Source organism: Sphaeramia orbicularis, chromosome 20 (genome assembly GCF_902148855.1).
Source record: "Sphaeramia orbicularis chromosome 20, fSphaOr1.1, whole genome shotgun sequence".
NCBI lineage: Eukaryota > Metazoa > Chordata > Actinopteri > Kurtiformes > Apogonidae > Sphaeramia > Sphaeramia orbicularis.
The window spans coordinates 22,370,445-22,396,086 of record NC_043976.1 but is presented as its reverse complement, the minus strand read 5'-3'; the positions used below and the strand labels follow the sequence as shown (position 1 = coordinate 22,396,086).

General features: G+C 39.0%; 3 protein-coding genes across 3 annotated transcripts; 1 reads left to right on the top strand and 2 right to left on the bottom strand.

Moving 5' to 3' along the window:
* Positions 1-6,131: 6,131 nt before the first annotated feature.
* On the bottom strand, positions 6,132-13,155 carry LOC115411585 (sperm-associated antigen 16 protein-like). The gene is made up of 2 exons (XM_030123773.1): positions 12,419-13,155; positions 6,132-6,172 (listed from the first exon to the last, which is right to left on the bottom strand). The coding sequence occupies exon 1, from the start codon at positions 13,128-13,130 to the stop codon at positions 12,444-12,446; it is 687 nt and encodes a 228-aa protein (XP_029979633.1). The 5' UTR covers positions 13,131-13,155; the 3' UTR covers positions 6,132-6,172; positions 12,419-12,443.
* Positions 13,156-13,211: 56 nt separating this feature from the next.
* Positions 13,212-15,281, top strand: ndufb4 (NADH:ubiquinone oxidoreductase subunit B4). The gene is made up of 3 exons (XM_030123774.1): positions 13,212-13,435; positions 14,113-14,256; positions 15,123-15,281. The coding sequence occupies exons 1-3, from the start codon at positions 13,259-13,261 to the stop codon at positions 15,183-15,185; spliced, it is 384 nt and encodes a 127-aa protein (XP_029979634.1). The 5' UTR covers positions 13,212-13,258; the 3' UTR covers positions 15,186-15,281.
* A 430-nt stretch (positions 15,282-15,711) lies between these two features.
* On the bottom strand, positions 15,712-24,327 carry hgd (homogentisate 1,2-dioxygenase). The gene is made up of 14 exons (XM_030123772.1): positions 24,135-24,327; positions 22,916-22,987; positions 22,201-22,289; positions 22,004-22,109; positions 21,864-21,923; positions 20,833-20,924; positions 20,665-20,699; positions 20,449-20,528; positions 20,024-20,123; positions 18,665-18,789; positions 16,769-16,873; positions 16,525-16,651; positions 16,027-16,208; positions 15,712-15,937 (listed from the first exon to the last, which is right to left on the bottom strand). Exons 1-14 carry the CDS (start codon positions 24,147-24,149, stop codon positions 15,794-15,796), a joined length of 1,332 nt encoding a protein of 443 aa, XP_029979632.1. The 5' UTR covers positions 24,150-24,327; the 3' UTR covers positions 15,712-15,793.
* Between the last annotated feature and the right edge of the window lie 1,315 nt (positions 24,328-25,642).

Genomic DNA, 25,642 nt, shown 5'->3' with positions numbered 1-25,642 from the left:
AAAATATTAAGCGAGTAATTTGTGGGAATCGAGAACACATTATACCATGCAGCGACAGCAGAAAAGCAAATGGACTGGATGAAGACAAAACAATATTTATACCCAAAAAACACACACATATAAAAACAAAACCTCAATTTTATGAGGTTGAGACCTGTACCATCACAATTTGTTTTTGTCTAAATGTAACTGTGACTTTGAATTTAGAATTTAGGCATAATATGTGTGACTTTTTCTGGATTGTGACTGCAGATGGCAAACAGAGGGCATTTATGTTGCTCATGTGCTCGCAAATATATGTAATTCTCTGCATTAATGTATCAGTGCATTGCTTAAGACATAATCTAAGCCCAAAACAGCATGAATACTGACTGACCCTCTCCTTTCCCTCTTCCCAGTCGGATGATGCTAGGCAGCAGAGGGCGCTACCCCTGACTGAGGGACTGGTATGTAACATTATTTACGCTTGTGCTATACTAGATTAGTAGCTTCTGTCTGAATCCTTATTTTCACAGTCAGAGGGCTCCGTGTCATAGAAACTTGAAATTGTGCATAAAATGACTGAAAAACACAGTCATGGCGCTATGAATAACTGAGGAAAATAATGTGGTTTGGAAAGAGGTCTGAGTTCATTCTTTCTTAAGTAACACTAAACGTAATTATGTCAATCCACACTAATACTAGACCTAGAAATTAAATTATTGATGCAAATGATGATGTGATGCAAGTGAGACAAAGCTATCATTCAGGGAAACCACAAAAGCATCACAATTGTAGCACTGGTGAACAAACATTTGCACATGAGCAGTGCATTTATCCACGCAGCTTGACTCAGTGAAACTTTCAAAATTCATGTTCTATGTTTCAATTCCAAAGTTCCAAATATAACAGTTGTACCAATGCCATTCTTAAATATTCCACAAAGCAAATTCCTGTGTTGACAAGTGAAAAATCATTCAAATGTAGGTCAACAGCAATCACAATTCGCTTTTTCAATGGCATCTCAAATGATTGCAATGCAGCTTTTTTGTAGCTAAAGCAGTCGTTTTTGTTTTCTACAGAATGGAAAAAGTGAATGAATAGGAAGTTATTATCCAATCCTGGAAGCAATCATTTTATTTCCTCACTTGCATAACTTGGGGGGAATAGAAATAAAATTGCAGATGCAGTCGAAGCCCTGTGGCGCTGTAATAAATTGACCGCAAAGTCCTAATTGGCAAACTGAAGCCTGTTGTTTCTCGAAGTGACATTCCATTTATTAGAAGAACAAGTGGATCAATAACAGTCTCTCATTTATGTGCGGATCAATGAAAAATGCAGGAAATAGAAGGGTCGGTGATGATAATAATTTTGCTGTTTCCTCCATTTAATGCTGGTGGCTGCCAATAAAACTAACTAACCAAGACTGTGTGAGGAGACAAAGCAGGACAAAACAAAGCAGGACAGAGGTGGATGACATGAGACAGGACAGAGAAGGACAGGTTAGGATGAGAAAGGGAGGGCAGGGCCAAACAGCACAACAGAAGAAAACAGAATCTTAGTACAGTATTCATTACACATAAGACCTGATACCCTTTATTACAAAAAAAGAGTTGTTTTTTTCCTCTTGTGGTTGTGGATGTGGTTATGACTGTCTCATGCCGTAGGTTTTGTTCAGACGTAAGAGACAGTTGGAGCGAAGGGGTCCCACCCACCTGAGTCACGCCGGCCTGCCTGGGGCCGTCTCTGTCAAAGGCTTCCCTAACACTCTTATCCAGGTAAAACACTCTGTTAGTCACACAAGAGTCAGACTGAGCAAAAGCCAAAAGTGGGGGCGGTGGGGACTGTGTTAAGAAAAGTTTTAGTCACACTCTATGACCGCAAAAATGAAAAATTGCGCACAAAACTGATAAAGTATAAAGAAAGAGCATGTTTTTTTTGATTTAAGAATAACAGAAATGTGACTGGGGTGTAGAAGTGTGTATGTGGATGTAAAACAAGCACAAATCTGCATCTGTTTTACTGTAATAACACTTTTCCCTGTCTGTGGTTTCTCAGACTGATAGGTCCAGACGACACTTGGTTCAAGCAGCGAATAAGAAAAAGAACAAGCGTAAATCCCGCGTCGGCTCCTACTCACTCCTTAGCAACGACAAGCAATCCACCCCCCTACAGGTGAGTCTCCATGGCAACCACTGAGCACAAGAACAGCTGGGGCAATGAGGCCGGATGTGTAAGCAGAGTTATAAGGCCACCTCACTTGGTTTTATTGGATCACTTTGATACGCTCACTGGTTTTGTCTTTTATATATATATATATATATTTACCAGGCATTCATCCAGAAAGAGCTACAGTACATGATTTCTGCAATGGAAAATGTACACCACACACAGTGTCACTGCTGTGAAACTAACACTCGGCTATATGGGATTTTGATTTCAGGTGGTAAGAGCACGGAGACAGGTGAAGAACGAGCCTCCCAAACGGAAGTCAGACCGTTCTGGGGCTTTCTCTGTCCTGGTGAGTTATCTTGTAGTGTTTATTCTCCTACACATATTTACTACACGACACTTGCTGAATATGTATGTGATGTTGTTTCATGTTCTCCAGGGGGATCCACAGAATGATGGGCAGAATGACAGACCCAAGAGGAGCATATAGAAGAAGACAACCGCTCCAATATGTGTTTAGCAATTAATGTGTATAGTACAAATCAGACTAGAAATCCTCCAAATCAAGGATTATTAGTGAGAGCAGGACATATGGAATAACAACTATGCTGTTTATTTGATTGAAGTAATTTTCTTGTGTGTTTACTTTTAGTGTTTCAGCTGTAAACTAGCCTCATTATATCACGGATACTTTTTATATAATGGTTCTAATATATGCTTGCATGTCATAAATGATCCCACATTATTCTAATGTGTATAATATTACAACAATAATATACATTATTGTAGTTCAGCATTTTGTTGTAACCTATTTAATCAGATTCCTTAATAAGAGATGGTGGTATATTTTTGCAGAAATATTTCTTGTGTTGTTATATCAGACTCCAATAAAGGTTTAAGTAGAAAAATATGGTGTAAAAGTCTTTAAACTTGAAGTGCTTTATGCTCCATTGGAGCCTTTTCTATAAAATTGGGTAATAGTTTTAACACTCTGGGCTCCATTAAGAAATTGTGTAACAGTTTTGTAGCAGCTCAGTCTTTCCCTCTCTCCTTCCAGAATGACACATTAAATGCACCACAACAGGGTCTGCAGAACTATGTCATAAACTGAGTATGAGGGTGTTAAAGATCACTAAGTCCACAGTTACAGATGGTAAGTGTTACAGGTACAGGCGTGACTGGCAAAGATGGCAGCAGGAAAAAAAACAGCAGGAACCACTTTCCTGTAAGAGTCCGGCTAATTCATTTACTTTACTGCAGCCGGCTTCGTATAGCCTATACAAGAGAGGAAAAAGATCTAAATGTAGCACAGGCCATCTGTTTCAGGAGTTGTCTATTTAAATATCTTGTGTCATTTTTAATTCATTTGGCCAGGAATGGAAACACAGGGCCTAGACCAGATGAATTGTTGAATATTTCTCCAGCCCGCTGACGTCAACATTTGCAAATGAGATCTGCGGGTAGCTCTGCCTGGTGTATTACATCTTTAATGAGTGTATTACGGCATATCAGACCAGTGGTTGGTGTCACAGCTTCTTTTGTGTAGGATCAGTTGATAATATTCCCATACTGAGACAACAAAATGGTACAGTACCCAAAACTGTACTCGTAGTCAAAGCCACTACAAAGTCCAGAGTATGAAGCAATCTGATGAGAAAATGAGCCTGTGTAAAAATGAAAGGCAATCTAAGTGAATAGGATGACTCATCCTCTGCTCATTTACTGATCAAAGCCTCCAGCTCATGACGTAGGTATGCAGTACTCACAGTCTTATTTATATGTGTTTACAGACAGAAACACAAAAAATAACATCCCTAGATGTTTTTTTTATATATATATAAATTTGGCATTTCCCTGGAGCATATGCTGAATATTGTTTCAGCTGCTTCTTATTGGAGAATGTGTGTGTGTGTGTGTGTGTGTGTGTGGGGGGGGGCATATGTAAGGTCTTGAACAGATGACCCACTTATCAAACAAACTGGATGAGCTGGTTGTTCGCTGCTGTGGTGACAAACCACTGCAGGATGCCATGGTGATTTCTCAGAAACAGCAGCGCTTTGACAAATACCACGATCTTATTATTTCTATTTAGAAGCAGCACGACAGAGACAGCCTCGGTTCACTCTCCTGTCATGATATCACACGCACACACATTGATGTGACAGCTGCCAGCAGGATATCACTGACTGACTGTACCCTTGGGCGAATGCATCATGGGAAACTCCCGCTTGATGACCTGATGGAGCAAAGCGAAGGTGTCCGAGTGTGCCTCAGATACAAATGCACAGATTCAACCCATCATCTCACATACAAACAGGCACTAAAATTAGGAAAACGACCATAGAATCCTATTTTGTCAGTGATGTAAATGTTAAATTAAAGTTCAGTCTTCAATCTGAACATGCGTCACTGTGTGTGGTCAACACAAAGGGAATCCTTACAGCTTTTTTCCCAGTCCTCGCGGTTGTGTAATGGTGTGTGGCATTGTTTCCGCTGTGCCTAATGTTCAGTCATCCCCTCAAGAACAAAGCGGATGATAATCATTACTAACAAAATTATTTGGAAGCCTTCAATCTATATGATTGTGGTAGGAAATGGCGCCATTTCAGAATTTCCCATAAATGCTCAGTCAGGTTCATATGTACTTAGTGGCTTCCAGTCAACATCCTTTTTCAAGCACTGGAAACCACTGCGTAAGTATTAGTTTCTTGTTGACAGGAGCATCTCATCCCAAAACAACATGCAATGTGGGATGAAGACAGTCACAAACAAGTTCTACATTAGAAGTGAATGAAAGTTTACCCCTGAAGATGATCATTTCTAATTCAAAACATCAACACTGATCACAGCTTTTCAAAGATTTCCTGCATCAACTTTGACCATAGTTCTTTTCTGTGGAATGGGGGTTTCTAACCAACATTTTGTGTGCCAAGTTTCAGTTGTATCATTAACCCATAAAGACCCAAAGATTCACAGATGACCAAAATTATCTACTGATCTGAAATCTTTAATAACTTCTAAACCACTAAAACTATTAATACATGTAAATAATTGGTGTAAAATACAGTTTGTCATCTTTTCATAGTCATCAGATATGACCCATTTGGACATTTAGAGGCTCCATAGTGAACCTGGAAACACCATCATCTTCTACAACATTGATTCACCAGTAAAACCCATGGAGTTGGATCAGTGACAGTGGATGGACACACTTGGTTTATGTTCAATTAATAATATATTTTGCAGAAAAAGTCACTTTTTCTTGTATTTTGTCTTTCTGATATAATAACCCTTAACTTTAATCTGAGCTTTTATGAACATCTACATAATCAATACATTAAATATAGGAAAATACCTGATTTTCACAGAAAATGCACAAAATACAGAGGATAATATCAAAATAAATGGTGGTAAATCCATTAAGAAAGGTTAAATAGAGAGAGAAATTCATTTGGGAACTGACACAAAAGTAGTGCTGGGTCTATATGGGTTAAATACAGAGCTTTGGGATCTAGTTTAACTGGGGTCTTTTCTTATATTTCTTGGTGAAATAGAATTTATGTGTGAATTTGAGATAAAAATTTCATATAGTACAGAGCTGTAAAACTAACACAAATGATGATAAATCAGAATCATCCCTTAACTTTGTTTGACTGAGCCTTTAAAGGAGGAAAAGGACTCTAGGAACTTGCAAACTTTCTGTAAAGTGTGATTTGTGTGTAATTGACAGTCAAGACAAGGTATTTGGTATTCAGTATTCTTAGAGTGGTTCTACTCGTCTATTCTCTGTTCCAGTTGACCTCAGACTGTGACCATGCTTTCAGGCTGAATTTGGCTCCTTCTTTTCATCTCCTGCCACTTCCCATCAGATCAGATACAGGGCGTTGGCTGTCTTCCCTCACTTCGCGTCATTCCTCTTTGGCCTGACATCACCTCTCCGGATCGGCCTTCCTAACTCGGCCTGTCAAAACTTCATTCAGCTGTTGTCACCGCTGCCCGGCCCTGTCACATCACTCAGGCCCTAATGAAGAAAACCCAGAAAAACCCAGACGTATGTGTGATATATATGTATAACTCCTTGGTATCAGTGAACTAATGTCAGCTCAATATATCAACCATCTGACCTTTAAATATATATGGCAGCAGGGAGTTATTTACGAGCCAATACAGATTTCATTGAGCTTTTCTGGCTCTGTCAGACTCTTATTACAAACAAAGCCTGTGTTTGCACACCTAGAGGCAGTCTACCACCTGCAATCCCTGTATTTTCTCACTAAAAACAAACTTGGAAATGTGCTATTGCTGAAGGCAGCTTCATATCAAACTAATGGTTTAGCTATGAACTGCTATTGTACACTTTATTTTACATTATACACTAACTGACACATCCCTCAAGAAATGATCAGATATGACGCAAACTCTTAATTACCTTACAAATGAATTAAAGAGATTATATGTGATGTTAAAATCCAAACTCTCAATAGTTTGGGGAAGTTGGATACCAGAACACACCAATGAATCAACACTATACATCCATAGTCTGTATTACTCACTGAATGAAGTATAAAGCTCATCATTTACACACATTTGTATTGTGGTATCATCTAGTTTTCTTCAACAAAAACTTACAGCTGGTTATTTTAATAGTCAATCTAAATAACAGTGTGTTTTATAATCAGAGTTGGGTAATCCCAGAGCTCCATAGAGTAAAAGTTCTGTCATGTGTTTGTTCCAACCATTCACTGAACCAGCCCATTTTGATGAGCACAAATCCTCATCCAGGTAGATGGGATACTTAGTGGAATCACCTGTGTTAAGTGAGCAGGTAGAACCAACACATGCAGGACTTTTACTCTATGGAGCTGGGATTACCCACCTCTGCTTACAATCTTCCCATGCTGCATCAGCTGATAGTTTACATTATAGCTCTGTTAGCTTAGCTCTGTTTTTAGACCGAAACCAGCTACAATAAAACCACGAATCACTGTTGTTTTCTGTACAGTTTGGGTTGTCAGTAGCTGCACTAAAGATCTGTTTGGAATCATCCAAACGACATCAGAACTGTCACAGTTTAGTCTGAACCGTGGATCAACAAACAGTGAACTGAGTGAACATAATAACACCACATGTTAACTTTGTATTGTCATAAACCTCATAATCAAACTTACCTGTGTAGAAGAAATGTAGAAATTCCAGCGCCAAACTCCATTCTTTTCATTGCCAAATGGATGTCCGTCAGTCCTGGTTTCATTTACGGCCTGTTCGTCAATGGGAGTGGATCTCTTCTTCACTGTGGTTCTCTCTGAGGTTTCTCTGATCCATTTGCTTTACCGACTGTTTACTAACTGATTACTTCACTGCTCATTTTCATTGTGTGTTTTATTTTTTAATCAATTCAACAATTTCTGTAAAGCCCAGTGAGGCAGCTTAGTTGTGTATTATTGGGCTCGATGAATAAAATTGAATTGAATTGAATGTAGAGCTCTGTCCAGTGGTGAAAACAACAACAGTGCTTCTGGCTTTTATCAATGTGTCACTTTCTTTGAACCTAAAAGTTATTTCTTAGCAATTTTCATCTCATCTTGTCACTTTGTGGTGCTTTGATCAAAGGTTCCGTTGTGTTAGTTTTCCTCACCATGTCTCACTACCTCCTCTAGTGGTCACATAAATCTGTCTGACCATAGATATGAATATATTCATCCTCATATCATCACAATCCAATATATTAGCATCTTTGTAATAACTTCAGAGCTGTTCATTCTTAACTCTAATGATACTTTTAGGCATTTTTTAAATATTTGAACGTAGAAATGCTACAAAAAGCCTCTTTAAAGCAAAATATGCTGGAACAATGTAAACAACAATAGCTGGAAATAAAATTAATATATTTTAATTAGGTACAAATATTAGTAAACAAAAGATCAACTTATGGATCCTCAAGGAGAATCCAGCTCTGTGTAGCAGATATTTAACACTCATAAAGTCATGACTTGAGTATTTATCAGTATTTAATCACATGTTTATGTAATGCACTGAATGCACCCAACAGAAGCATCTGAATTATGGCTTTTACCTACATGATTTTATGAGGTATTTACATGCCAACAGAAAAACACTGCATTCTGGTCTTGGCCTCATCAGTGCCTGGAATCCTTCTATCCATCTTTAGTGATTCTCATGCAATAAATATGTCGTGGTTTGGAACACTTAATGCCGCAAAAATAAAAAAAATAAAAAACCCTGATGCAAAAGTCGGGAACTGAAATGAGCGTGGCAGAAAGAAAAAAAAAGTAGTATTTTGTCAATTCCATTTCTGGGTAATTTGTCTGTGTAGGTCTCCTTGAAGATGATGGATGCCTGCTGAGTCACTGCCAGGGGCCAATCTCTGCTCTGCTCTGTACATTAAAGCAAAAAATATTGCTGAGTTTGACCTGCTGCCCACTATATAGGTCCTGGAAAGCTGATTTATTAAGATGGGAATACTCCCAGACAGTGTGAATCAATTTCATAGGTATAGATTAGAATAGGATGGCAGGGAAAATTGATGATGAATTGAAAGAGCAGCATTTCTTAAAAAAAAAAAATATAAGGAGCCAAGCATCAGCTAGGGAGAGATGTCTCTGAATCAGTGGCAGTTCAGAGCTGTATAAACAGGAGGAAGGATTGACAATGAGATCTAGACAGAAGCACAAAGATAAAAGGTCGTAAGGTCCGGTTAGGTTAAATCTGAGCCAAGTGTGCTGGAAGGTGAATATTCTCTCTCACTCTCCTTTGTCTTTGGTATGACACAAAGGTCACTGTGGGCTGTGAAGTGGACAGGGTTGTCAGCAGAGAGAAGAGCTCAGAGAGCAGCAGCCACAAAGGCAGGGGAGGAATTCCAATCAGCCCGAGGCATTTAAGATGGAACCAAAGTCGAAAACTTCTTACAAAGGCTATGAAAGACAACCGCGTCTCCCTTAGACCTGAATCACCAGTGGGTAGAGAAGGTACAGGCAGGCTGAGCTCAGGAGGTATGGAGCGCTGGCTGATAATAGCAGGCCTCCAGCCACCACCTTGCTCTGTGACTCTGAAGCCATTTGTGGAAATTACAAAGGTCATAAACTGGCACAATTATGTACTGTAGATTAAAACATGGGTGGAGGGGGACATTACATTCCACTGTTATATTCCTTAAGGGCAACAGAGTGATGGAAGTAGCATAACATATTAGGCTATTGCCTCTAAGAGGTGGATTAAGCATTGCCTTAGAAAGACATCCCTCACCTCATTCCAATTCCCCTTGTCTTCTGCATGAACATTCATTCTCTTTTTCTTTTTTCTTTCCTGTATTTATATTGTTATTTTACCATGCATCAGCCTACTCTTTGTGATCTAACTGTTTCTGTAAAGGGCTCATATACAGTATTGACAGCACTGAAAGGTCACATACCACAATGCACCCATAGGTAATAATGATAATTAAAAAATGGATTAGATTTATATAGCGCTTTTCTATTTACGCATATCAAAACCATCAATGAGTTATTGTTGTGTCACTGCAGACTGTATCACTCACTAAATAAAAAGTGAGGCTCATTCTTTACACCCATCTGGATTATGGTATCATTGAGATTTCCCCTTCAATCAAAAAAAATCACACAGTTATTTCAGCCTCCACTCAAAATAACACTGCTGTCTTATAGTCTTTATGAAGGTTACTGCATTAAGACTATAGCTGATAGTTTACATAATAGCTCTATTAGCTTAGCTCTGTTTTTATACAGAAAACAGCCGCAGGAAAACACAAATCATCTCCATTTTCTGTAAGGTTTGTGTTGCCAATAGCTGCACTAAAGATGCATTGTACATTGTTAAAGTGTCATAGTTTAGTTTGAATCATGACTTAACAGAGCAAACATAACATAAAATAGACTACTAATTTTATACATTCATCAGCTTAGTATTAGTTGAAGAAATGCTGTGGTTTCATTATCAAATGCCATTCTTTTCCTTTAGAAATTCTTTCCCTTAGTGATTCCTGCTTTGATCACATTCTTTGACTCTGAAAGTTCTTTGAAACCAGTTCTTGCCTTAATTTGTCATATTCTGATACTTTGTGATCACATAAATCTGTATAAATAAATTCACTTCATATTGGTATCCGATACATCGGCATCTTTGACATAACTTCAATGCCCTTAATTTTAAACACTCATGGTAATTTTAGGTCATTTTTTCACATTTCAAAGAGAAATACAGATAAAGCCTCTTTAAACTCTGCCTGCTTTTCTTTTTTCTCTATCTTACACAATGTTAATATATTATCCTCTCAGCTTATTGTTATATCTAAGCATGTATTATTGTGGTGTTAATTGGTCTGAGTCACTTTATTTCCCCATTTGCAGAGCCATATACATTAGGGTTTTAGTGGCCCCGGGTCTGTCAAAATTATTCCACATTTGCAGTAAAACAATTATTAAATGCTTGTCATTATCATTACTGTTGTATGTTTCAGTAATAGGCTTTGTATATTCATTTAGTTCAACTCTGCCTTATAATTTTATTCACATAGCCCTAAAGGCAAATAGAAATGTATTTTTTATTCAAGTGTTCCCACATTTGATGACAATAATGACTTTTGTTCTTAGGCGTATAAATAACTATTGTTAAGTTTGAACAGAGAAATTTATCAAAATTTCTCAGAACAACTATAAACTACAATATAATTACTATAACAGGTCTAAGTGGACTATGAGGAGAAGTCCACAGACTGATAAAACTATCCACATTTAAGACTAAACTTACTTGAGGACCTTTAGCAAAGAAAAGAAAAGCAAATTCAAAAACTTGCTTCCACTGCAGACTCACATGCAGAAGTCCTTTCAGAAGAACAAACACAGGATGACTGCAGATTACTAGGACTGATTAAGTCTTGCAAGGTTGTACAGAGTGCTGATAAAAATCTCCTGCCTTTCCATTGCTTTCATATCTCTTGGTCTGTAACTGCCTCCATGTCTATATCACATCCTTATCTTTTTGTTATCTGTCAAAGGATTTGCACAGTGAGTATGTCAAAAATAAATGTCAGTGTGCATCGTTGATGTTCTACTGTATGATAAGGAATACCAAACATTCTGCAAGGAGACATATTTATAAAGGATAGTGGCGAAAAGAGTTAAATGACTGAATGATGCAGACAGAGAAAGACATAAAAAAGAGGGGGAAAAAAAAAAGTTTTACAACTGCTCTGCTCCAAGTTCAGAACTTTGCTTAAGTTCAGCCTATGAGGTCCTCTGGGTGGCAGAAGGGCAATGACATATTAATATTTTATGTGAACATGAATCCTTTCCTTGAACATTATGGACAGAGAGCGAAGGTCTCCTGGCCAGGGAGTGAGGTCTGACGTTAGATTTTGAAGTCATAAATGGATGTTTCAAAACTGCAGAGTGGGTGGGGCGTTAGAGGTCCTGAGAGGACAATAAATCATTTGGTCACACATACTGCAGCTATGGCAGGGCCCCTCTGGATCAAAGAGCCCTCTCAGCATCTCTGTAACCTTCTACAGTTGAAGCATGAAGTGCAACAAGAGGGAGAAAATAGCTTCCTTGTGAGAAGCTATTGCGTTATCAAATTGACACAAAGATGTATGCACTGCTTACATAAAAGTACCTCTGGTTCTTGAATTTAGTGGCAATCACCTTAGAAATCACATCACCCAGTGAAATAAAAAGAACGTCATATATACTGTATATGCACCATGTGGCAAATATTCTGATAAAATGCTTATTTTCACTCAGATACCAAGTCCTGCGGGCAACACTGCTGTGAATCTCAAACGGAAATAAATATTTTTAGGGGCAGCAAAGGCACTGGTACTTCAATGGTTTGTGTTTGCGTGCATCTCAGCAGTTTCTTCTTCCCTGCTGTTACCAGAGCTTGTCCTCTGGGGCTGCAGTTACCTGATGTTCACTCTGTGGTGTTTGAACCAAAGCTGGTTAGAGATCGCCCTCTTGTGTTTCATTTATGTAACATGCAACAACAATGACAGAGAAATAAGTGTACTTCTGTCACTTTGACTAGAATTTACAAATCTAAAACAAACACTTGTGACTTCATAAACTTATCTTCTTATTTCTGCTGTTTCTGATGGTTTGAACATGAACATTAAAACCAGTCAATCTTAACCAGTTAGGCCTTTTGGACCTAAATGTGTTTGCTTGTATGCACCACAATGTGACACAAATGTAGGATGGTAGGATGGTCTGTTTATTTCACAAATTTTCTTCACCTGCTTTCCCACAGAAGGGGGCGTGTCAGGGAGGAGGGGCCTCAGTTGACTGACGGCTCACCTGGCCTAAAGCCTTGTCCCTCTCCCGAGTCATAAGCATGGTCTGCTTCAGGACTGTCTGGTATTTTTCATTGATCCGCTTCACTGCAGGTTCGTAGTTATCACACTGGACCTTCAGCTTCCTCATGTCCTCGATGAGCCTGTTTTTCTCCTGGACTACACGTTTGTGCTGTAACCGGTGGAAGTCTCTGGTTTTCTGGACTCTGGCTAGTGTGTCAGCTGCAGCAGAGGATGCCTGTCTGTACTCGTCCCTCTCCCGCTGTGCATTTTTCAGGTCGCTCTCTAAACGCAGGTTTTCTATGTACACATCCGGCACCACCTCGACCCGCCCGGCATCCAGCTGTCCTCTCTGAATCATCTCATTCCACTCTGTCTGAAAGCAGTCCAGGGTGTCTTTCATGCCCATCTGAAGCAGAAAGTTGCGTAAAAACTGGTCGACTGTTTCAGGTCGGCTTGTGTTGGAGGCTGTGGACGTAGCAGCACTAGCTTGTGCCCGATCCTGAATCGCTTTGACCGTCGCCTCTAAGTCTTCCTCTCCTTCTGTCAGACTCCATTCATCTTCAATGGGCACTTCTTCATACTCATAGCCATCATCGCTATCGGTTGGAGCATTTTGGGCTTCTTCTAGAGTATTTATCTTTGCGGAGCTCATAGTTTACTTTGATCATCTAGTTGGTATCTGTGAAGTTTGTGGTTACCATGGTCACAACCACGACTCGAGCAGTCAACGCGATATTTCACCAGTTCTCGTTTGCCCGTTCCGTCCGTCATCAAATAAACATGGCGGACTACAAAGAGGCGCCCTTGGCCACTCGGCCTAGAACACTGGATCCAAATGATTATTTCAATTTATCACAAGAAAAGCGACGTGCCGATGAAGAAAGGGCAGCATTACGAGCAAATCTGAAGCGACAGTACCTGACGCAGCTCAACAACCCGAGCAGAACTGAGCTCATTGTAAGTAGCTACATGCTAGCTAGCGCTGTTACCCTTGAGAGGGGCTCAGGCGTCTGGTAGGGATGCTAACTCTAGCATAGTAGAGGCAGAAGGCATATTTACTCCCATTTGTCATTATGTATTTACTTTTGTGTTAACACGCAGGGCTGGACAGCATCAAAGTTTGCTAATCTCTCTGTTTAATTTTCCGCGAACGACATTTCAGTAACAGCCTGGTAAATCGAGCAGGTTGGTCCTGTGGGTTAATAAAAAGACTCAATGCATGGAGCAAACACAGTATACATTTTATCAAAATAAGAAGAGACAACAACTTTGTTGCCTTGTTTATTAAGATGAACTAAATTGCTAATAAATGTGAGATAGAACTTTGATTGTTTAAACGAGGACAAGACGTTTATCTTTAACACTGTTTGTAAAAAAACGTGTATATTATCCCCACACAAGTTATATTTTCATGTTAGTGTGTGTGTTTGCTGAATACCCTCAAATAAGCTTACCCAGTTTTGTCATGTACTGTGAGAACTTCACCTAATTGTAAGAATCTAAACACATCCAGACACATACACATGAAAGTCATTATTACTGCCATTACTTTACATTCATATTTCACAGTATATGTAACACCAACATGCATTGGTCTTATTAAAATTTCACGTGTGCATATTTTGTTTTTCCAGGAAGACCCTGCCTTGACACGCTGGGTTTATGCACGCGCCAACCCCTTCCCTCACTTCAGGCCTACATTCAAGACATCTCTTCTGGGTATTGTGTTTGGAGTTGTGCCACTCGTTACTCTCTACTACATCTTCAAGACAGACAGGGTATGTGACAAGATGCGCTACACTCTCATGCCCTTCTCATCTCACATGCTTCATTGGCACCTTAAAGAGTGACCTGACTCGAGGCACCTGTAGCATCAAGTTAAAGAACTACACTAACCCTTACATTATGCAAAACTGGCATCCAAACAGCAGTCCTAGACTTAAAATGCATGAAGCACAGGACCAACAGGGGCAGCTGTAGATTAAGTCTTTGAAATCTCAGTGTACCTTTGTGCTACTTCTGTCAGAGCTGTATTTATTTCTCTACTGCTGTTTGTTTTGGTACTGTATTTTATATTGTTGGTTGTTTCATCATATAAAATGAGTGAACAATGCAGCATATGGGGTCACTTTACCATTATATAGGAAGTAAAGTAATAGCAGCTATAAGATGATCTCTTTCACAGAATATTTTTTCCCCAAAATAATACTGCATTATAATAATGGTGAGAAATAATTGCCATACACACCCGAGAGGCCATTTAGTCAAGCTTTCATGTTTATTATTCTCATGGAGGTGCACAGATTTTTTTTTTTTGCTAAGAGTTCCATTTACATTAGAAATAAATACTTCATCCAGAATGCTGCCTACTTTCATTTTCTTCCCTATTGTCATGGAGATTCACCCTCTAAATCCTTTCCAATAGAAGTTCCACATACAATTTGTTGCAATTGTCACACTGCTGGGCTATCATGTTTGCCTCGCTTTCTGCTGTGAGTGAAAAAAAAAAACTGCTTTGAAATCATAAAACACTCTTTTATAAAACATGCGGTTTAGAAAATGTCCTGAAGGTGAGGAGGATGATATGACTTTGTTGCTATGGAAACTGTACTTACCCATAATGTGTTTGTCATCTGTTTTACAGGATAGGAAGGAGGCACAGATTAAGGCTGGAACCCGTGATCGCAAGTTCAATCTGGCATATTGAGCTCTGATCTAGAAAGACCCTCCTGTATGTTCTAATAATGATTTCCATTCATGTAATTATTATAAATCGAATAAAGTTATATTGTCACCAACAGTGTTGTGGCTTTGACTGTGTAAATTTGAATTTTGATGAATTTCTTTTTAATATGGGATTTATAAATGCCATGAAAAAACCATAAATTCCTAATGTATCATTTTCTTTACCTACAAAATGATGTGCTGTAAAGAGGAGTCATTCTAAGTATCAGCCAGTTACATCTATTTTAACAACAAACCTTTGACAGGATGAAAAAATTCTACGGGTGTCATTTGGTTATTTTTTACTTCACACCTTTTGATGCAAAATCAAATCACCAAGGCATTTTCATGTATCTTTAATCACAAAAGTATATTTATATATATGTCTGTACAGTTAATGGAGCCTTTATGTAAATTATCTTTCTGCAAGTCAACTTTTTTAGAACATTTTTTTTCTCTTTATTTCCCCGTATGATGTTATAAAGAGATGAAATGACACAAGAAGGCCAAGCTTTATGAACTTTATATTTCTCCATAGTTATTTAATATAAGATAATGCAGGATTTTTATCTTTATATGTGGTCAGGACTTCTACTTTTTACTGGGTTTCCAGTTGGGGTTAAAGTGGCTGCGTAGAGGTTCCCAGCACTGGTAGTAGCTCTTGTCAAGCTTCTGACACGTTTCCAGACCCCATTTTGTCACTGCCATACTATAGGATGACTCGAACATGAAAGCCTGAAAAATAAAATGTGATACAATCTTTTTTTTTTTTTTACTATTATACAAAAATCTGTTGTTGCGACTAGATATGTATCTGTTTTTACCATTGTTCCCTCAGCCACCCTCTCGGGTTTGAGCTCAGCACTGCTGTTCTTCTCAAAGCAGTCAGCATCAGGACCATGTGGGGTCATCATGCTGTGGAGGCTGGCCCCTCCTGGCTGGAAACCCTCCTCTTTAGCCTCGTAATGACCTTTGATCAGACCCATGAATTCACTCATGCAGTTCCCTAAAGTCACAAGAAGGAGGAGCTATTACACAGCTAAAACAAACTGAAGCATGTAACACTGCCTTCCACTGGAGGGCCTTTCAGGTCTGTGGTTAAAACAGACAAAAGGTGAATAGTCATCACCAACTCTTAACTATTGTTGGATGTCTGCTTACATGCTGGTGTGTGTCTGCCATTTCATGTAAAGTCAGAGTGAAGTCACATGGACATAAAAACTTCAAGTGCTTAAAATTATTTGTTTTGTTCATGTTTTCCCCTCTGAAAAAATCTAAGAATCAAAGCTAAGGAGGGGAAAAAAAGGCATATTGGCTCTTACGGTGATAGTATGGAGGACGGAAGGTGTGGTCAGCCACGCCCCACCGTGGGGGGAAGATGACAAAGTCAGCGATGGCCACACCAGGTCTAGTGGACTTGGCGGTCAGCACAGTAAAGATTGAGGGATCCTACAGGTACATCATTAGGAGTGTAGGTCAGTGGTATTCAAGAACAAGCATGATGTGTATGAAATATTTATACAGAATAGAGTTGGAGCATTCAATTTTGAAAGCGCAGACTCTCACCGCATGGTCAAAGGCCACACAGTTGATAACCATGAAGGTCTTCAGGTTGTATTTGTAAGGTGTGTAGTTTCCATGCCAGGCTACCACATTAAATGGAGAAAAATCCTATGAGCAGAGCACAGAACAAAACAAATAAGACAAGTCTATCCAAGGCGCAAACACAAATGACTTTAAATTGAGCTTTTCACAAGAAAAAAGGAACAATGAATAATGTCTTTGTAATCTTAAATTCCCAGAGAGAGTACTTCTTGACATAAAGAGAAAAAAATGGTCATAATGAAAAAGGCTGATTGTGAAAGAGGGTGTGCTTCTTTCATTCTGTCTTCTCTTTCATTCCCCCTGTTCTTTGTGATACAAGGCTCCAGGTATTATGATGTAATTGGCTTCCCAATCAAACTTTCCCAAACTTTGAGCATTTTGACGCTCGCAGCAGCACAGTTATGGGGGGGAGGGAGCAGCAGTAACAGTGGGTGCAGAGATATTTCTTTATCTTGATTGTTAAAACCACAGCAATTTTATATAGTTTCTCTGTTCTGATAATGTCACTGCGAAAAAGACATTCAACAGCAGCTCTAAAATCAATATAGTTCATTATAACTCAAGCTGCCTTCTGAGTGACCTCCATGTTCTTTACACACACAAACACACACACCGCCACACCTTCACACACTGTACAGCAAAAAAAAAAAAAAAAAATCTACTTAAATCACAGTAAAACCTATGTATATTAAGACATATACATAGGTATATTCACACATATTACATAACTAAAAACCTGAGATGCACATGCACACATGAGGTCTCCATTAGTTGCAGTACAAAAAGTCTGGTGAATGTGGAGCGTGTAATCTCTTGGACATTCATCTATAGTAAGTACACTATTTGATTAAAAATGAAGAAAAAAATGGAAGAGAGCAACCACTTGCACACACATGCACACACAAAAACACAAACATATTGGCCCAGTCAAGCAAATAATAAGTTAATTTGAGCAATTTCAGCACTCTGCGGGGGAACAGAACAGCAGGACCAGGCGGGAGAAGCAGCATCTTTCCTGAAATGAGGCCCACATCCCCCACCTTACTTTCTTCCATATTACCCCAGTAGCCTCAGCCTTCATGCTTGAAGAAGGGAGGACTGCAAAGAAAGAGTGTCAGGTACAGCTCCCAATCTCTGCTTTTGACCCCCAGCACATAACAGGTAGCAGATACTCAGGTAGAGAAAAAGAAAACATGTTTGTTTTGCTACATAAAACACTATCTTGCCCTTTTGTACTCCTAAGATTAATAACAACAGTGTGGACTGACATGGTTTCCACAGTTACAACCTCTCAGCTCCCTCTCCTGACAAACCTCTCCTCCCGCCTCCTCCCTGTCTCAGTAAAAACCTCCTGTCAGACATTATGTGTCGATCCAATTATGCACCCAACAGGACATTTCAGGAAGGGGAGGATCATATCCTCATTGAAATATGGTGAAATTAATGCTGAACTTGGCAAAGGGTTTTTCCTACAATGCAAAGCGTCACAGGTACACTGTCTGTAACTCCAGAGGGCTTTAACTAATTATGAGTGATTAAAGCTCATAAGGGAGTTGAAGCGGAAAAACCCGCTGAATGGGTAACAGTTAATGCTTCGATATTAAATCATCAGGGAGGGCGATTCAGTCTGCAGGAGCAGCTAATGGATCACCTGATCCATGTGATCACTTGGACAGTTTCATGTTAGTCATTGTCATTACAGTTTGATGGTGTTTAGTGAAGCAAAAATAAACCTTAACAGGGTAATAGGCCAAGTGTGCCATAAGGATGCTACTCTGTTCTACAGTGTGTGTGTGCTCATCTGTGGGTGTACTGTCAGAAGCAAACTGGAATGTTTCCAAAAAGGAAAAAAAAAACCTGTTGGCAAGCGAAGAGTTTTCCTTGGTACTTGTTGATGACAGTGTAACCTGTAGCCACTTGGCGATCCTCGTACCATGCAACTGGACACAGGAAATCCCTTGGGTTTGCCAGACCATTGGCCCCTGCGACACAAATACGCTTATGGTCAAATACATATAGATACAAAAAAAAATCTATATCTGAAGAAAAACTGTATTTTTCAAAGGCCAACTAGTGTCAGATTCAGTATTTCAATTCAGTAAATTCACAATGCAACTGAATTACTTCACCTTAACTAGAAGCACTCGGAGAGCGCAGACCTCTGCCAAGGCTGATCAGTGGGCCCCCCCGTGGGCCCCCCCACCCCCGATCACCCCCAAAAGTTAATCATTTCTTCCTTATCCCATTTCCAACAAACCCTGAAAATTTCATCAAAACCTGTCCATAACTTTTTGAGTTATGTTGCACACTAACAGACAGACAAACAAACAGACAAACAAACCCTGGCAAAAACATAACCTCCTTGGCGGAGGTAATTAGATTAACCATATTTTTACCCCACCACCCAAAGGGGAGGCAAGGGGTATTGTTTCTGGTTGGATTTGTTTGTTTCTTTGTTTGGTAACACTCTAGCAGCAAAACTGTTGGTTGAATTCATCCCAAATTTGGTTTATAGATTGCCAGCGACCCAGAACAAATATGGTTATATTTTGGGAAAAGTAGGTCAAAGTTCAAATCTTTTAAGAATTTTAAAAATCTTTTTTTTCCTCCCATTTACATGATGACGCCAGCTGGATTGATGCCGAAATAAGCTAAAATACGTGAGGGGCGGGCTTTGTTGTGCATGGCACCACTTGTTTTTCCATGTTTCATGCATTAATAAAAACTATAAATAAAAATGATTCTGAAATTTAAATCAGTGTTATATATGCCCAGGTATATATTTGTGAAATCCCTTCCTGTCTTCTTAGTGCCAGTGTCTGGTTTGTCTGATTTGGACTACTTTTTTAAAGAGTTACTGTATTTATTTTGGTCTCTATTCAGACATAATATGGAAGTGACCTGTTGCAAAATGGAAAAAAATAAGCAAAGTGTAACAGTACAATACATATAAACAGCTCATTCTACAGTAACAAAATCACAATGGTTCTTATTTTCAGTTGATCATATCCCAATGAAAATATAATTGTGAATATTATATTTTATGTCTGCATTTAATAATTAAATATTAAACATAATGCATGGATATGTTACAAATCCTCTGTAAACTCAGTACACTATCCAAAAAAACTGTTGAAATAAATATATGGATTAATGTGTAGATTTTGGAAAGGATGAACACACACTATGCATCATAAACACTGTACAAACACACACCTATGGGTCCCAGGTCAGGGAGTTCAAAATGTGCTCCATATACTTCCAGTATATACCCTCTGGTTTCTCCAAACACATCCACACTAAAGCGCATCCCTTGCTGGAAAAAAAACAACAACACAATTTCAGTGATAGTGAAATAAAATATAGGGTGCTCTGTATGAAATATGGGACGTATCGATCCTGAGTGGACTTCTGAGCTCAAGAAATCATGTGTTTTGGAAAACACACATGCCCTGAAATCGTTGTACTGCTTTAATGGTCTGGCTTTCTGGAGCTCAAACCGCTTTCCTTGGTCATTTGTTTTCAAGGTCAGGTTGAAAAAGTGCTAAAAGATGTCTTTGTAAATATGGTAAGTGGTGTTACTGTCAGACACTGTGGTTTAGTTCTGCAAAAACAGGGCAGATGAAAAACATAGGCCTCACCTGGATGACACAGATCTCGTTCGGCTCGACCATCATCTTCCCGAACTCTGTGGTGATCAAGATCTTACCCTGCTGGGGGACTACAAACAGAGGCAAACCGGAAATGGGAGGCAGAGGGAAAGAAAATGAGAGAAAACAAGGACTGAGACATGATGTATCATTGTTGTGGTGATAGGTGAAAGCTGCCGTGAAAACCTCAACAACCCTTTTCCTCACCAATCAGAAAGTCTCCGTCAGAGTTGTTGAAACACCTGGAACAAGAAAAATGAAAGAGCTCAGAAATGACTGTCAAAGTGTAATCAGGGATTTTATAGCTGGCTGATACGTGAAAATACATCTATTTGTTACATGATGGAGCACATTTGCACATAAATACATATGTACCTGTCAACCATGGAGGTGTTGCAGGTATATATATGAATCCCAATGCCGTTGCGGGATTTGGCATCTCCAGCCCCACAGATAGTATGTAGACCCTGCAAGATGAAGAAAACTGTGAGATGCTCACATAGAATCAGGCACTATTAATTCCCCCATATCACACCATGCACACATGCAGCCACAATGTTAATATGTGAATAATATTCAATTTATATTCAATATATTTATATAAAAAACTAATTTCTTATTTTTGTCTTTATATTTAATTTTTCACTCTTTTGTGGTTTTTCTACCTGTCTTTTTCTCTGCACTTGCTTGTTGTATGTGGTTGCTGTTAACTGTGAAATTTCCCCGTTGTGGGATAAAGAAAGTCTGATCTAATCTAATCTAATTTTATCTAATCTTGCTTCGTCTTAACAAGTGGTGCCAGGCCCAACAAACCCCGCCCCTCACACGTATTGTATCTTATTTTGGCATCGATCCAGCTGATGTCATCATGTCTATGCATGTGGGGATGTCAGCGTATCAGTTGCCTCTATATATGTGGCAAGTTTGAAGTAAATTGAAACAAAATTTATGTTTTTATAGACACATGAAATTTCCTCCATTATAAGTAAATGGGAGAAAAAATTTTTTTTTAAAAATTCATAAAAAATTTGAACGTTGACCTACTTTTCCCAAAATGTGACCACATCTATTGTGGGTCACTGGCGATCTAGAAACCCAATTTGGTATGAATTCAACCAAATAGCATTGAATAGTATTGCTGCTAAAGACGTGAAATTTTGCCCATTATAAGTAAATGGGACAAAAAGATTTTAAAAATTCATTTAAAAATCTGAACTTTGACCTACTTTTCCCAAAATGTAATCAGATGTATTCTGGGTCACTAGCAATCTATAAACCCAATTTGGTATGAATTCAACCAATGCTTTTGCTGCTAGAGTGTTAACAAACAAACCAAAGCAAAAACAATACCCCTTGCCTCCTCTTTGGGGGGGTGGGGTAATAAGTTACTGATGAATCAAACTTACAGCCACAAAGTCCACTTTCTTTTCTGTGGATTTAGGGATGGTGAATGGCAGCCATCGCAGCTGTGAAACAAACGTCAGCGTCAGTTTGCTTTTATTTTTCAGTGTAGCTCATCATCAGTGACCACAGAGTCTTGCTTTACCTGGTTAGGATCAGGCTCCACCTCGTTCCAGTTCTCTGTTAGATTCCCACAAGGCTCTGGTGTAAAGGGCTTATGTTTAACAGATGGAATAATACGGTACAACCAGCTGGAGGGGAAACAAAGACAAGTTTTTAGTTGATGGTCATAATCTATTAGATGCATTTGCTCATATATGGGTTGATTGATGTTTCAGAGACCTCCTCTTATTGGCTGGACGTGGGCAGGTGAAGGCGGAGCCAGAAAGCTGCTCAGCATAGAGGCCATAGGGACACACCTGAGGGTTATTCTGCAGCGACATAAAACAATATTAAACTATTTATCCTATTACTTTACATATGTTACAGACATGCAGTTTCCTTAACCCAAAAAGACCCATTTTTTTCTCTATATTCAACTTTTCTTAAGGGATTTATGACAATTTTTTATGACATTATCCCCTGTATTTTGCGCTTTTTCAATGAACATCAGGTATTTTCCTACATTTTATTGATAGATCATGTAGATGTTCATAAAAGTTCAGATTAATGTTGATGGTTATTATATCAAAAACAGAAAACTGATGAAAAAGGGACTTTTTTTTTTTTTTAGCAAAGTCTCTCATTAACTGAACATAAACCCAGTGTATCCATCCACTGTCATTGATCCAACTCCATGGGTTTTACTGGTGAATCAATGTTGTAGAAGATGACGGTGTTTCCATGGTAACTATGGTGCTTCTCAACGTCTAAATGGGTCATATCTGATGACCATGAAAAGATGACAAACTGCATTTTACACCAATTATTTACATGGATAGATAGGATTAGTGGATGAACAGGTATTAAACAGTTTAGGTCAGTAGATGGTTTTGGTTGTCGGTGGCTGTTTGGGTCTTTAGGAGTTTAACAGAAGTGAAGAAAATGGAATGCATACCTGTCCCTCAGGTAAGGAGCCAGGACAGCGAGGATCTTCAGACGAGAACTCATTTCCAAAGCCGCTCATGTACTGCAGGAGAAAGACAGACAGACAGATATCTGAAGCTAAAATGAAAAATAAAAAAATATGCATGTAAACACCACGCAGCTTCATTGTAATGCATGATAAATGTGTTCATGCTGGTTATAATTAAATTTGAAGGCTTGTCATTAAGGCTTGTCTTTTTGTTAATTGTTGTCACATTGATTCACATTAGATCTATGATAAAACAAACTGCAGTCATGCCAAATTTCCCCCCTTGCAGTGATCCATTACTTGGTGTTATTACAGAAACAGACTAATTATACTTCCTCCAAAGTACTTTTTGATCGATATCAAATTCATATTTATTCTAATTAATACTCCACTATCCACACTGGCACTTATTTCCAACATCCAACATATTTTCTATCCTACAAAAGTGGAAACTGCAACGAGCTGAACAAATCTCGCTGAGTCATTGTGAGTCTGCAAATAAGACGCAGACAGACAGAGATGACTTCCATATGTGCGCGTCCATGTTCGAGCGCGTTCTCGAGTGCAAAACATTTTGGAGCCTCCGTTAAGTAGCTTGGGGGTAGTTTGCATCATAGCAGGGTAGAAAAACTATTAGCTCTCACTCTTTTGACATCAAATTAGTCCTACCTGATTGTATAACGTTATAATCTGAGTAAAAACATGACTGAAAACTATGCGTAATTCATCTGGAGTAAGTGGAGAAGCGAATTAAATGTCCATAAAACTTACAAATGAGTATAAAATAGTAACTGGACTGCATGACTAAGTAGGTAAATCTAATTTTCACCATAGTAAATTAATTATTTTAACCATTTGTATTTGGCTGCAGTGATATAGGCTGTTATTCCCACATCTGGGCAGCTGCTGAGTGCTGCTCTCTGATTGGTCAGAGCCAACGCCGCCCTTCAGTCAACCGGGCTGTTTCAGTTCATAGTTCAATGCACAGCGTAACTTTGCATATTTGTGGTGAAACAAGTTAAATTTACACCTTAGAAACAACTGAATAAAGGTGTGTTTGCGGGCCTGTGCGTAAAGGCGCATACCCCTGATGTCACTTCTGTAACTTTTTGCGCTTTGCAGAGACGCAGTTTGTAAGCAGAACGGAATAAACATGTCTGCAACTAATAATGACTTGAAATGTAGAAAAATGCTGTCTTACCTTTAGTCCAGCCATCCTGATTTGTGGTGTAACCTGTAGCTGTCGAGAAGTGGTAACAAATTAACTTGTAGTTATATCCTCTTTATTCCCTTCGACCAAACCCCAGTGCAGATCCAGAGCATGCCTGTGTAGACTGCGTAGAAAAGGGGAAAAGGGGGTTGGATTTAAGGACTTTCTCAATATGGGTTTAATTAGGCCTTGACAGGGTCCGTGACGCAACAACGGGATGTCTGGCAAAAGGCGAAAGGACAAGTCAGATGGGCAAAATGTGCGCAAACAAGGAGCGGTGTCACTGCCAAGACAAACAAGAACACATTTAAAGGCTGCATTTAAAGGTTTCTGAGGGCGACAGAGAGGTAACAAAGAGCATTCAAAGATAGTAAAGACACCATGCACAAAAAGGTTTCATCTTATAAGAGATGGTGCCAAATACAGACAGTAATCCTGAAATGACCCCTGTGGGCAAAACCACTTTAGTGTTCGTTTAGAAAGAATAAATAGTACCATCAAAAATCTACAAAAGTATTTAAGTGTATGCATGCTGTGAGGAAGATAAGAATACGCAGTCAATTGATAAGCTTCAAAATTAAAATGCCTTTATTCTCACAGTATGGTCATGTGTACACCTATAGGTCATGCGCCTTGGAGTTTTTTTTTTTTCCGTTTATCTACTTTATGAATCCCTTTTCCAAAGAGCACCTCAAACATACTCATTTATGTTTTTTTTTTTTAGATTTTTTGAGGCAGATTTTGGTTCATTTAGTGACTTGATCCACGTCTGTTTGTGTTGACCTCAAATGGAACCATTGCGCAAATCCCGGTGCCATGCACATCCTCACGTCCTGCTGAACACACATAGAGAAAGAAGCTTAGATCTGCTTTAGGTTTTATTTGTACCTGACTATTTACTCTAAAGCCCAAGGAAAATAGTGAAGTAACCCTCTTTTAAAAAAAACAAAAAACAAAAAATGTGGCACCAACCTGAGCGCCAGGGCCACCATCACTTTAAATTTACTGCTCTGGCGGTTCATCAAGTTGTCCCTAATTTCGTCCTGCTTAACACACGCTGAGTTACCGTTTTATGTAAAGTGAGTTATCATTCCTGTACAGCTGCATGATTAATTGAATTCTATTAAAACCAACATTAGGATACAGGCTGAATAACCCTTACACGGTGGAGCGAGCATTGGATTCTTGTTATGAACAACAGCAAAGGCCTGCAGAAGGCGTGTATACATTAGTTTACGCAAAATTTATTCAGTTCATTTTTTGGAATAGATGGTCAAACGAGGGGTACCTAATGTCCCCCATGCAGCATGTATCAAAAAGAATCAATTTCGTCTCTCTTAGTCTTGCCTCGCTTCCCTTCTTGTCTATTTCTTTTCTTTTTGGGAGGTGCTGGGGAAGGGTAAATGATGGCAATTCTCATAGCGAGGCGCAAATAAACTCGCCGCGGCAGAAGTAACTGTTCTCCGGCGAGGCGTGCAGTCAGGCCCGGGCCCCCCGCT

Excerpts from the sequence above, each read along its gene's own strand:
- LOC115411585 (XM_030123773.1), bottom strand. The coding sequence starts at position 13,130 with ATGAGCTCCGCAAAGATAAATACTCTAGAAGAAGCCCAAAATGCTCCA.
- ndufb4 (XM_030123774.1), top strand. The coding sequence starts at position 13,259 with ATGGCGGACTACAAAGAGGCGCCCTTGGCCACTCGGCCTAGAACACTG. Across the intron at positions 13,436-14,112 it reads CGAGCAGAACTGAGCTCATT|GAAGACCCTGCCTTGACACG; the intron begins GTAAGTAGCTAC and ends TTGTTTTTCCAG. Across the intron at positions 14,257-15,122 it reads ACATCTTCAAGACAGACAGG|GATAGGAAGGAGGCACAGAT; the intron begins GTATGTGACAAG and ends TCTGTTTTACAG.
- hgd (XM_030123772.1), bottom strand. Across the intron at positions 21,924-22,003 it reads TGGAGCCTGATCCTAACCAG|CTGCGATGGCTGCCATTCAC; the intron begins GTAAAGCAAGAC and ends TTTGTTTCACAG. Across the intron at positions 15,938-16,026 it reads GGGTGGCTGAGGGAACAATG|GCTTTCATGTTCGAGTCATC; the intron begins GTAAAAACAGAT and ends TTTATTTTTCAG.